Raw genomic sequence first — 13,918 nt, 5'->3', positions numbered from 1 at the left:
GCTTTATATTCTTTCCTCCACAGGACTTTCAAATATCCATTTGTTAAGAATTATCAATAACCAAATCCGTTTGATTGCTCAGCAACATTCCATGTAATTCATTAGCTCTTGTCCGTCTTTTCTTTTGTTTAGTAGCATTTGAATTAAGGATGTTTGGGACATTTATAAAGAAAGTTGCCGTCAGAATTTTTGCAGTAAGTTCTTGTCTGCACCTTTTATTTTTCATCATTATTACATAGAATACCTGACATACAGTATGTTTAACTGTTTAATTAACTGGCAATCTTCCAAAACAGTAACACTATTTTTCATGTTTTCTAACAAAAAATAAGATCTCCAATTGTATCACATCTTTGTTAACACTTTATATTGTCCACTTCATTTTTTTATCCATTCTATGTAAAGAAAAGCAACATCTTTTTATTTTAGTTTGCATCTCATTATGAGATGTTCAGCCTCTTTCCATGTGCTTATTGGACATTAGTAAATCTTCTTTGAGGTATCTATTCAATTCTTTGCCTATTTTTGATTTGGTCATTTGTCTTTTTATTGAGTTGTATTAGTGTCTTTCATATTTTAGACACAAATTCTTTGAAATGTAGAAATTAAAATATTTTCTCCAATTCTCTAGTTATTTTCCTTTTGTTGTCATTTATTGGAGTCTTTTAAAGAGCAAAACCCTTTAATTTTGGTGAAGTCAATGTGGTAGTTTCAATTGAAATTGAATTTCCATTGTTGCAAACAATATGTCTTCTTTGATATGTCAAGTTTTAGAAATAAAGTTTTGTTTATGGTCTACTGAATTTCATAACTGATTTACAAGAGTAAAGATTTAATATATTGTCTCGACATGGTAGAAAATAGAAAATTTGTCTGTTTCATGCTCCTCAGTCTAATAGATAGAGAAAAATACAAACCACAGTAAAAATACCTGCCAACTATGACCTCTTTGTGCATCCCTAACACATTTCTAAACATGTGAACAGAGCAGTCCTGCCTTTGACCCACAAACACATGCCCTTTGGTCTTAACTTGTATTAATTCTAATTTCTATGATGTTCTATTACAGTTATCCTTTATTTTCCCAGAAAACAAATGACACATTTTCATCATCCTTTTAACAAAATTTTTGGTTAATTTTATTTAAGTCATGTCTTTTGTAAAAGTATATTCATGGATTTGTCTGTTCATTAATAGTACTCATTATTAGCCTATTAATGTTTACTACTACAAGAGTGTATTTTGTTGTGCTCTGAAAATTGCATTGTTCCCTGCTCCTGTTCTTTGGCAATATTTCCTCTGGGGTTCTGCAATTACCTTCTCAAGATACTTATAAAAATATACATCTTGATAATTAATGGTAATGGTGCTCATATTTTGTTCAAATAATTACCTGGCCTCAACTACTTCAACAAAGTGTTTGACACAAAGGAACTTCCATATAGTGTGGTGGTTGGTCAAGCAGGTTGTAACATAATCTAAGACTACAGGCCACAGGCAAGCAGCAGAGCAACACTGAATCACAACAGCCACCCACGAGCTAACTCCATGCGAAAGGCTGCCATGTTATACCCAAATAAGGCAACAGGAAAAGTGTACTAAGCAGGAAATAGTTGCTGGCCACTTCTATTTCTTTGGTTATAAAAGCAACTCACTACATTATATGACTGTGGTGCTGTGGATTCTGAACTATTTTTATTCTATAATGGTGCCCAGTTCTATAAACTTTTTTCTTCTTTATGATGAAGTAAATGTTACAAAGTTCAACTGGTCTCAAAGTCTCATTTTTTTATTTGTTTTGTTTTCTCTACTTAAATTTTTCTATGTTTGTTATGGAATATTTATTTAAACTGTAAAGATGTGTTCTGTCCAATACATATTTTGATTGGTTTAATAAAGAGCTAAATGATGAATAGCTAGGCAGAAGAGAAAAGGTGGGACTTCTGGAGAGAGAAACCTCATGATTAGGAGAGGCCATAGTTCATCAAACCACATGGTCATTCCAGCTAAATTAACTTATACCACTAACAAATGTTTTTCATTTGATTGGACATAAACTGCCAATTTCAAGGTGGTTAGCTAAGATGGTCCAGGATCATAGGTTACTCCAGCCAGAACTTCACATAAGCCATCACACCAAAGCTTGACAACAACTAGGTCTCACAGGACTTAATATGTATCTCAGTTTTTTTTTCAGGGTTTCCTAAAGATGCTGTTGCTCCCATACAACAGGAAGTAATTTAAGAACACAACACCCATATTCCCAAGAAATGGGGTGGGTGGTTTTTGGCCATTCAGTGGATTATGGATGTTTGTCATGGTTTAGGGTGGTTGGTTACAAGTTGTTAGTGGTCACAGGCAGGGAGGAAGCCAAGCAAAAGAGATTAGATACAGGGATCTTGTTCTGAAAATAAAAACAGGGTAAATAATAATAATAGGACAAAGAGGGAGATTATGGAAGCTACTCTCAAGCTAAAAAAACAACTACTAGTCTCAAATATTTTACATTGGTATGAATTTTTGTACACATACAAATTTAAGGTTATTTTTGTTATACTGTATATGTTTCTACTCTTGGTTAAGATATTTTTATATATTGATACAAACTTAAGGTTATTTTTGTTATACTGTACATATGGTTCTGTTCTTATTTAAGGTATTGTACCTATGAAGCTCATTAAAAAATGTACAGTTCTAGTCCTTGAAAGCTATTTAGAATAATAAAGAAAGATAAGTAGTTAGTCATCTATAACAATCAAACTTATATTCATGTTAGGTATGTCTTCAAGGTCAAACAGAGATCTATTTTAAATATATAGATGGTCTTCAGACACTTCAGAGACCTACAGAATATGAAATTTAAAATGTTTTAATAACATGAGGCTTTTCATGACAATGAGACACACCTGCTCCTGGCAGCACCAATTTACTTCAAAACAGGATGATGGGCATTGAAGAACCCCCATATGGGGTTTGCTTTCATTGTGGCAGGGCTATCCACTGGGCAAGAAACTGCCCTTGCCTTGACTTCTGACAGTATGCTGTCCAAATTGGACAAGCAATTGACAAAAGTAGGCCATGGTTGAACTTTCCCAAGATGCGGTAGGACAGTCCTTCAAAATTCCTGCTTCACACACACAAAAAAATCTGCCAGAGATTCTAAGCCTGTAGGCCAAAGATGGATGCCCCAATGTTGCAAAGAAACTTTAGGTGACTGTCTAGGCAGCCAGATGTCTCTGCCATTTCTATAGTTTTGCAAGTTGATTGCGCTGCACTTCATGTTTACTCAGGTAACATTTTATTCTTCTCTGGTATTTGATGGGCGTTGAAGACTAGATAGTTATACTCTTGTCTTTGTTACCAAACTCAGAAAAAGAAACTCACAAAGGAGGTGTAAATGTATAAGGCTGAAAGACATAAAAGCTTAAGTGGTTTATCTAAGAAAATGTTTTGATGTCTAAAAAGATAGTTTTGTGTTGGCAATACAAGTTAAAATAGAAAGTGAATTAGGTACAAAACTTTAGATTCATCAATATAGGATAAATGAGTAATTTCTCCAAATTTACCAAATGCAAATGGACTGGACATTGTGAATGTAATACTTACTTGACACTTGTTCTTATTGTACATAGCTTTACTATGTTAGAATTAAAACCTTTCCTTTTTATTTAGACAAAAGAAGGATATGTTGAAGAATATTTGTTTTCACTGCAAAGATGTATCTCTGCCTAAGGTGACTTATGATTGAATTAATAAAGAGCTAAATGACCAATAGATACAAGAGAATAAGTGGGACTTCTGGAGAGAGGGAACTCTGGGAGGAAGACAGGCAGAAACAACAGTGAGAAGGAGGGCAAGTTGGTCATAAAGCATGGAAGAGTGGTAAAAGCTACATGGAAGAATGCACATTAATAGAAGCAGGCTAATTTGAATTATTAAGAGCTAGTTGGGGAAAAGCCTAAGCTAAAGGCCAAGCATTCATAATTAATGAGAAGTCTCCATATCATTATTTGGGAGCTGGCAGCCCACAGGTTATAGCTATATAACCTTGAAACAACGTTAACACAGTCTTAATTTTTTTTAAACATTGGGTGTGTGCATGATTGGAAGGGTATGTATGGGGGTCAGAGAATAACTCTGTGGTGGTGCTTTCCTTCCACCTTTACATGGTTCCAGGAAGCAAACCCAGCTCTTCAGGTTTGAATACTGAGCTCTCTCACTGACTCTGAGGTTTTGCTTTTTAGATTGTATTGTTTTTAGACAGGGTCTCTCTATGTAGCCTTGGCTGTCCTGGAACTTACTGTGTAGAGCAGGCTGGTCTTCAAGTCACCGATATCCACCTGCCTCTTCTTCAAGAGTGCTGAGTTTAAAGGTATTCACTATCACACCTAGTTTCAGGCTTCAAGATTACTTTAAGCTATGTTTAACTGGTTTTAAGAATCTTATGAGTGTCACATATTAGTGACTAAGAGTCTTATATACTTTTGGTCTTCTCACTATCAATCTCTTCTTTCCTCCACTGCTATGCTGATGCCCAAACTCAGGGTCTCAACCAAGCCACCAGTGTTGGACTAGTAAGCTATTTCTCCCAGTCCTATGAATCTGTCTGTTAATCTTCACTAATTTAATGGAATGACTTCCTTTTAATTTGTTAATGGGAGGATTGTATTGTTCGTGTCTGTCTGTATTATGTGCTCATATGGCGGTGTGTAAGTGGGTGCACATGCAAATATAGACTAGATGATGATATCAGGTATCTTTCTCAGTCACTTTCCATCTAAAAGTTTTTATTTTATTATTTTCCATGTGGATGTTTTAGCTGCATTTATGTCTATACACTATATGTAAACAGTGTCTCTGGAGGCCAGAAGAGGGTGTTAGATTCTTTGTAACTGAAATTAGAGCCGATCGTGATCTGCCATGTGGTAGCTGGGAATTGAACCCAGGCCCTTTTAAAGAGCAGCCAATGCTCTTTATGGCTAAGCCATCTCTTAGGACCCACCTCCAGGTTACTTTTTGAGACAGGGTCTGTCAATGAACCTGGAGCTCACCAATTCAACTAGCCTGGCTGGCCAGCAATCTCTAGGGATTTGCTGTCTTTGCTTTTTCCCCATGCCTGGTCTGTGCTATAACTACAGAAGTATGTGTCTCTCTATGGGCATTTCCATGGTTGAGAGGGGTCTAAATGCAGGGCCTCTTGCTTGTGTGGCAAGCACTTTATGAACTGAGTCATTTCCTAGCTTGTTCAAGTTATTAAATTTGTATTTTGTAACATGTACACCTTCTTTTGGGGGAAACCAGTTCACTTCATATTCCTTTTTATAATTTACAGTCATTTAAATTCATTTCTACTTTGACAAATCTTTGCCTCACCTTTTATATGATGGCAACCCTATGTGTGGGAAGCTTGTGCTTCATATCTAAAAAAATGTCTTCATATAATGTTTTCAAAGAAAAAGAAGTAAGGTGTGGTGTGTGTCTCTGTGTGTGAGTGTGTGAGTGTGTGAGTGTGTGTGTGTGTGTGTGTGTGTGTGTGTGTGTGTGTGTGTGTGTGTGTGTGTGTGTCCTATTAACTTGTGAGTGAAAAACTCCTTGGTTATGGATTGAATTGAATTGTAATTTTTCTCCTCCCAAACTGTGAAACACTACACCATTATCTTTCCAATTCCTTTACTGGTATCATCATGCCTGGAATGTTATAGAACACTTATTTTATCCTGAAGGTTCAATTCTTTTTCCAGGATATATCCAAGTTTTATTGCAGTATTTATTTTTTGTATGTGGCCCCTAGAAAGGTGTTGTGCTCTTAAACTTTCTGCATTCTGCCATAGTCATTTTCAGAGTTGTGTTTTTACACTGTGAAACCTTTTCAGGTTCTACAGAGTGTTCTCTGACATTCTGTTATTTGACTGTTTTTGTCTTCTTAATCATCTGTGATATTTGTGAGCCTCTTAGCATTACATCATCAGCTCTAAGTGCACTTAGTGACCCAAAGTTGATCAAATGCCTTTTCTCAAAAAAGTTGTATAACTGGCCTAAAATTGTTGGCCATATATTTACATACTCTTTCCTGGAGCTTTCATTTTTGATATTTTTCTCTTTTCATTTCATTTCAAGCCTATCAGAGAACTTCCTACCAGCTACACGAAGTATCTGGACCAGATACACATTGTAGGACCTGATGGAGCAGGCACTGAAATTCATATCCATGGGGCAGGGATAGCAAGTCTCTGCTTCCCAGCACAAGGCCCTCTACCCCTGCCCAACTCTGCTTTTTCCAGGCAGCAAACTTAAAAGAGAAAAGCAGAGACCTCCAACAACATTCCCAGGGTGTGCACCATCCCCAAAATTAGCATTAGTGGAAATCAGAACTGAGAAAGTCACACCAAATTGAGCGGTTTCAAACCACAAGGCTTATCTCGGCTTTGCTCAGGGCCCTTTCCAACACTGATATGTGTTGGTACTCCGAAGGGAGACTCCTGCAGCTGAAGTGACGCATTACTACAACATGCTGCTTTAGCAATTGTGCTACCTAATTTTTATATCCACTTGATATAAGCTAGAATCATTCAGTAAGAGGGAACCACAGTTGAGAAAATGCCTCCAGAAGTCTGGGCTATAGGAAAGACTGTGGGGCATTTTCTTAATTAGTGATTGATCCAGGAAGATCCAGCCTATTATGGGTGGGGTTACTCGTGGGCTGGTGATCCTTGGTGCTATAAGAGGTAGACTAAGCAAGCCACGAGGAGCAAGCCAGTAAGCAGCACTCCCCCACAGCTTCTGTATCAGTTCCTGCCTCCAGGTTCCTGCTCTGTTTGAGTTCCTGCTTTCATTGCCTTCAGTGATGAATTGTGATATAGGTGTGTCCTCCCCAAGTTGCTTTTGGTCATAATGTTTCATCACAGCAACAGTAATCTGAATATACTTATAAGGAGCTGATAATTAAAATGTACTCATCTTCATATGGTAAAATATATTTACCAGTAAAACATATTAATTAAACAGAGAACACAAACATATAATATTAGACATAACAAATCAAATGAGAATAATAGATAAAAGCTTTTAGTACTTACATGATTTTTTTCTTTTAAAAATTTCAAACATTAGAATTTTTTTTAAATTTGAGAATTTCATGTGTATACAATCACACATTCTTTCAATAAAAGAATCAAAATATACACAGCAATATATACTAAAATCCATATTATATAGACATTATATACACATAAAAATTAAATGTTAAATTTTTCTTATGTACTGAAAGCTATTATATTTTATATATGAATTACAAATGGAGATTATACATGAAATACAAAATATTTTGAAATGATTTACATAAAATTAGTTTCTTAGAGCTAGAAAAAACATGAGTAGACATGAATAAAAAATTAAATTGGACATCACCTGTAATATTTTAGTCTGTATATACAGTGTTAACAATGTGGATTCTTAGGTATTTGTCATAATTTCCTTTATTACTTTGCGAAGGTCTAACTTTCTCACAAAAACAACCTTCAAGAGCTGGAAATAAATCTGTCTCCTCTTGAGTTGCCCAGTGGCAGAATCTGTGACTGATCAACAAAACAGTACTCACGGAACATTCAGAAACATATACCTGGTCAAGTTGAGCCCCTGCTCTACAGAAGCCAGTATGGTGGTGGCCTTTTCTGGCATTTTTGTCATTACACACTTGATGGGGGGCTCTGGAATGTTTAAATGACCATTCTGGCTTCAAAGGTGAAACAATGAATCCTATCCTTTTTCATTTCAGTCTCTGGCCAGCTCTATTGCTGCTTTTGACAAAGCTTTCTTTTTCTTGAGATGGGGGGTGTGTGTCTCACTATATAGTCCTGGCTGGCCTAGAACCTGCCAAGTGGATAGACAGGCCTGGAACTCATAACTATGCCTGATCCTTCTTTTTAATTATACATACTCTTGTGAGCCTGCATGGGGGTATGTTCATATGAGTTCAGGTCTTATGGAGGCAGTTTGATTCCTTGCAGCTGGAACTACAGGCTGTTGTGAGCCACCTAGTGTGGGTGGTGGGAACAGAACTTGGGTCCTCTGAAAAGGCAGTATGTGCTTTAACTGCTGAGACATTCTCCAGCCCTCACAAAGCTTTTAAAAGTGAGATGCTTCTGAAGATGAGTGCATATCTTACCTGCTCTTTCATCTCAGCATAGACCTTCTCAGAGTTCACTTCCACCTGCCGCTTAAACTCCTCCAGGGCAGCATCTGCCTGCTGGGCCTGCGACCTCTGAACCTCAGTCATGCGGCTGAGCTGCTCCTCCTTCTCCCTACAAAGTTCATAAAGCTCCAGAGTTACATGGGGAAAGGATGAAGACGGGGCTGGAGGGGGGAAGGAGAAGCAGAAATGCTGTAACTGTATTTTAATTTCAAAGATTTAAAAATTAAAACAAAGAACCAGGCTTCAATAAAAGAACAAAATTAGCCCTCTCTAAAACAGAATTCAGATTGTATTTTCTGATCCATATTCTATGAAACTTCTCTCTCAAAATATGACAATTGAGCAATCTGTCTGGGGTGGGAGGACAAAAACATATAATATGTATTTTGATGATGACATAACTACATTAAATGATTCCCCTAAAAACAAACTATACAAACTATGTATCGCCAACAACTAGTAGACAGACAAAATTTGGTATATCTGTACAATGAAGTATTACTTTTTAAGTAGGAACATTTTCTATATATACTACAATGTGGTGACTATGTATATAAAATCTTCAAGATATTAAGGCAATAAAATAAGTCAGTCATAGAAAAATCACATGTGATCCCATTTATGTAAAAAGTTCAGAACTGAAAAAACCTATATTCAGAAAAATAAATCTGTTGCTGGGGACGGTAACTCCAGTTTTTCTTGGCCTGGCTAGGTCCCACTGCCCTTCTCTGATCCAAGGAAATATGCGGACACTTTATTAGTATAAAGCTGTTAGCCAATGGCTATGGTTTCTTATTTGCTAGCTCAGTCTTAATTATTCACCCACTTTCTAATAATCCATGTATTTCTACGTGGCCTTATCTTACCGGAGAAAAGGTCCAGGCCTTTCACTCCTTTGGGGTCTACATTGTGTCTGTTCTCCATCTCCACAGAGAAGATAGAGGAGAGTGATTTCCTACTTGTTCCTGCTTAAATACTGATTCTGCCCTGCTGGATCACCTGGTGATTTTCTGCCTGGATCACATGGCGACTTCTCTTTACTACATTTCCCAGAATCCTCCCCGACTCCTAATCCCACCTATCTTGCTCCCTATTAGCCAACAGTGCTTTATTCAACAACCAGTAAGATAAACATATACACAGAAGAACATTCCCCATCAGGGGACTAAGGGAATGTGGGACAGGAGATTGCTTACTTAGTGGATAAATGGCTTCCTTTTGAGTCATGAGTATGATATGGAATTGGATAGTGGTAATAGTTATCACTATCATATAGCTATCAAATTATGCTTTTTAAATGACTGAGTGTAATGTTGTGTGAATTTTAATGGTAGGTAGAAAGACACATGCATACCATCCATTGTCTTGCAGATGTCGAGGCAACAGAGCCATACAGTGGCCTAAAACTGTTGTGCTAGTTCACTTGTCAAAGCTGATGGCCATGGCATCTGTTCATACATCATACTGAAACCATTCATTCAAAAGAGCATTACAAAGCAACAGAACTCTCCACATGTTGATAGAAGGAAAACTTGAAGCCATTAATTTATAAATACATTCAAATTCTGAAGCTCTGACTAGGCTCTGGCCATTAAGCAAAGTATTTGTATATATCATTCTTTCATTTATCTTATAAAGCTCATGTGAGAGTTACTGTCCTTTCTCTTATAGAATAGGAAACTGGGGCTTGAATCACTTCTAAGGTGATCTTTCTTGTGGGAGCTCAAGCCAGGACTCCATAGCTGCAAGTGGCTTCCAGAGTGCCTGAAGGTGGCCACCTCACTGTGCTGCTTTCCTGATGAATCTTCCTACCCTCCTGGGTAAATTCATATAAACACAAAAAATGCCTATTCCTAACTGTAACAATGACCGTTGCCTGGAGATAGAATGATTTCACTCCTGTAAATCAATATGTAAATTTTATCACAATGGGAGGAAAACCTTTCCCAAACTATTATGCTACTGCCTTTTAAAATTAGAGCAAAGCCAGGCAGTGGGGGCACACACCTTTAATCCCAGCACTTGGGAGGCAGAGACAGGTGGATTTCTGTGAGTTCAAAACCAGCCTGGACTAAAGAGCTAGTTCCAGGACAGGTTCCAAAGCTACACAGGGACATCCCTCTAAGATATATCACTAGAGGTTCTCCTATAAAAACATATATTACATATTAGAATGTCAAACTTTCTCTCTGATTCTAACCTGAAAACCTTTTCCAAAGCTGAATGGCCAGCAGACTGATAGGAATAGTGGCAAGTAGCTTCCATTTAAGCAGGACTCTCCAGGGGGGGTTACTGTTCTTTCCAGACCCCATCACCACCTAGCCTGTGTTTGGGTATAGTACATCTGTATCTAAGGAACCCTGTGCATATGGGCTAAATGAACATACCACGAATCTTCATTTCCATATAAGGACCATCTGTGACTATTTATGCCTTCAAATCCTCTTCTGGGTCTATCTACTTGGACCCCGATAATAATCACTGCAGTACACACCGTGACAAACCAATGTCATCCACTGGAATCCCTCCGCCTCTTTTTTTATAACGATAGTCACCATTTGTATGCCCTGTGGGGTTTAAGGCTGCCCCATGGCACATGATACCAAGCATGGGAACAAAGCCATTCTAATCAGGCTGCAGGCCAGATGCTGCTCATAGTCACTGCACTTTATAGCAATGGGGAACAGATTTCTGGAACTTTGAAAACCTTTCCTTCAGGTGTTCGTTTTATTTAGTGTGTGTGTGTGTGTGTGTGTGTGTGTGTGTGTGTGTGTGTGTGTGTGTGTGTCCCACACACATGAGCACACATGCTAGTATACATGTGTACAGGTGCACATGCTTATATGCATATGGAAGCAGAGGGCAGCCTTAGGTATACGAAGGAGCCACACACTCTTCATTTGAGCTGCTATCTCACTGGTCTGAAACTCATCAAGCAGGTCAGGCTGGCTGGCTCCAGAGCCTGGGGAGCTTCATTGCTCTTCCTCCCTAATGGGGTTACAAGTGTAGCCACCACACTCAGATTCTTTACATGGGTTGTGCGGACTGACCTCCTGTCCTCATGTCTGCAAAACAAGCCCTTTACTAACTGTGTCCTCTTCTCAGCCCCAATGTGTTCATATTTAACAGAAAGAAAACCATCTTTTTGTCTATTATTTTTCCAACACATTTTAAAACAAATGTCTTCAAGGTTAATGGCATTCTATGTTGTAAGGCCCTAAATCAGTAATGATTTTTTGCCACTCCACATTATAAACTCTTAGATTGACCCTAAGACATCATTATATAAAAGATCAAGCACTCTGATAGCTATTGGAGCTTTAATTTAGTTTGGTGTATCTACACTATAGTAATCTGCCCAAAGAAACAGAAAGCCTTGAGCTGTATGTGCAACACTGTTATATATACTGAATAAATTGATTGACTTAAAATGTTTGCATTTTGAAACTGCATATAGGAGCTTTGTAAAGTCATAGAACTGTATAGCCACCACAATCTAAATTTCAGGAGGCAAATGGACGTTCTCTGGTGAGATGGTCCCGAGTGGCAGCAAGAGACTACTTGTTTCTTTTGTTGGAGGCAGGCTCCAGTTGGAAGCAGTTATGGGTGGTAACTGGTGAGTCCATTTCAGTGTTGAGTTAGACAGGGCAAGGGCTATTCATCCATTGCTTAGAGATTACAGTGACTAGCCTATGTAATTCTTTAAGTGTTGACACCCTCTTAAAAGTATTTGAGAAATGGTTTCGATGAAAATTCAACAAAGACTTATCTATGTTTGGTCAGCCTATACATAGCAAAGAAACAGTACCGGATAATACAACAAATATTTAATCCATATGGTTTAAAATTATATATTATTAATTTACCCAAGGAAAGTCTATTAACAATTTGTTAAAAAATATGCAACCTAAAGCAGAAATATGCATTTGGAGAGTTAATTTATTATATGTGTGATAATTCACATGAGGTTTTAAACAATATATATTTAATAAGGCAAATCTTCTCTTAACATCAGTTCAGTGTGCAACTAGGTTCAACATAGAAAATCATGAACATCAGCCATCATCTGTATATCCTATAGGCCAGTTAAAATGTTGAAATAAATTCTGTGCATAAAGTTTGTTCTCAGTTCACAACTTCTATCTTGATTGGGAACTAGCATTTTAAAAACTCTTTAATAGTAAGCACAAGGAACTAGAGGGATGGCTCGGTGGTAAGAGTGGGTAGTACTCCTGCGAAAGACCTGGGTTCAATTCCCAGGACGAGGTCAGGTGGTTGGCTCAAGACTGCCTGAACTCTAGCTCCATGAAGATCCAATAGATCTGGCCTCTGTAGGCATCTGCATTTATGTCCACATACCCTTCCACACACACACAATTAGAAATTTAAAAGAAATTTTAAAAAATAGCAAGCATAAGGAGATGTCAGAAATCTGGCTGGCTTCAAGGCCCTTCTCCACACAGGCTACTCTAATCACACAGTATAAAGCTAATTGTCAAAGAAGGTCTCGAGTCTTAGTGTAGATTATCTTTACCTTAATTTAAATAAAAATGATCATTTCAATGAGCTCTATTAAACTGACACAAGGTTCTGAAACAGAGGTAAACCTTTAAACCTTCACAGTCAAAGGTCTACTCCTTGAGGTCATAAGAATGCTGCCTCTTTCAACCATGACCCCAAATAGTACATCACACAAGGAACAAAATAGAAAAAAATGTGACTTTCAGGATTATTTTTTTCAGTGGACTCATGCAGCTGAGAATTAATGCATCACTCAAATGCCTTAAAGCTGGGCTTCCATGGAGATAAAAAGGTGGAAAGAAAACTTGCTTTTTAGCTCTGATTTATTTATGAAATTTTCCTCATCTAAGTACATAAAGGACAAAGAAAAAAGAAGCTGCATTCTTACCCAGCCACAACTTAGCTCAGATTAAAGGATGCTCTGAAGTGCATGATTATTTCAAAAAGGGCAATAAAATGCAGGGACTATCGGACTACAATTTGGTATTTCTTGAGCTTTACAAGCTAACGTTTATATGTGCAGGCCAAGCCTAATTTGGAAATCTTCCTTTGGCACATTTCTGTGGCAGCACTTTTGATAACGATGGCTGTGATCCAACACATATTTATAAGGCTCCACATTACAGTACACTTCATTTGCTGCCAGCTTGGCATCCCCACTGGAAACTCCAAGAAAAACAAAACAAAACAAAAAACTTCAAACAAGCCTGGAAAACAGCTCGAAGTCTCCATTCCTTTCCATCTGGGCTTGGAGCACAAGCTTTTCAAGAGGCAATATCACCTACCTTCTTGGCTGCCAATCAGAACTTAAATTAATTAGACTGAGTCAGTAAAAAATGCCACACCATCCACTTAGTATGATTTTTTTTTTAAAAAAAAGCACGGCTTTATCTTCTTTTTCATGAGACTTCAGTACACACTGGCCTCTGGTAATTCATATAAAACATGGTGAATGCTATAGAAACGGAAACACTTGATACTCTTCAGGGGTCAGAAAGAAATGTCTAATAGAATGAGCATCAGTATTTGTTTTAGTATTGACAAGATACCAATACTGAAGTTCCCAACTGACCTGTAGAGTTAACACAGTCCATGTGTTCAAGGTCAGAGGCCAAGTAACACAAGCCTCTAGAGAATGTCCAAGGCAAGGAATGGATTCATCCCTGAAGCCTCCTCAAAGATCAATGCTTGACAACACCTTGACTT

General features: G+C 37.7%; 1 protein-coding gene across 13 annotated transcripts in view; it reads right to left on the bottom strand.

Moving 5' to 3' along the window:
• Cep112 (centrosomal protein 112) overlaps positions 1-13,918 on the bottom strand; it is a 375,808-nt gene that overhangs the window by 235,901 nt on the left and 125,989 nt on the right. For all 13 annotated transcript variants that reach the window (XM_027425839.2, XM_035447391.1, XM_035447385.1 and 10 more), the window contains one exon: positions 8,165-8,300. In XM_027425839.2, coding sequence (XP_027281640.1) covers positions 8,165-8,300 — 136 coding nt within the window. The remainder of the gene's footprint in view (positions 1-8,164; positions 8,301-13,918) is intronic.

Source organism: Cricetulus griseus, chromosome 7, assembly GCF_003668045.3.
Source record: "Cricetulus griseus strain 17A/GY chromosome 7, alternate assembly CriGri-PICRH-1.0, whole genome shotgun sequence".
Classification (NCBI taxonomy): Eukaryota; Metazoa; Chordata; class Mammalia; order Rodentia; family Cricetidae; genus Cricetulus; species Cricetulus griseus.
Note: the sequence above shows the minus strand (reverse complement) of the source record. Positions and strands in the feature narration are given on the sequence as shown.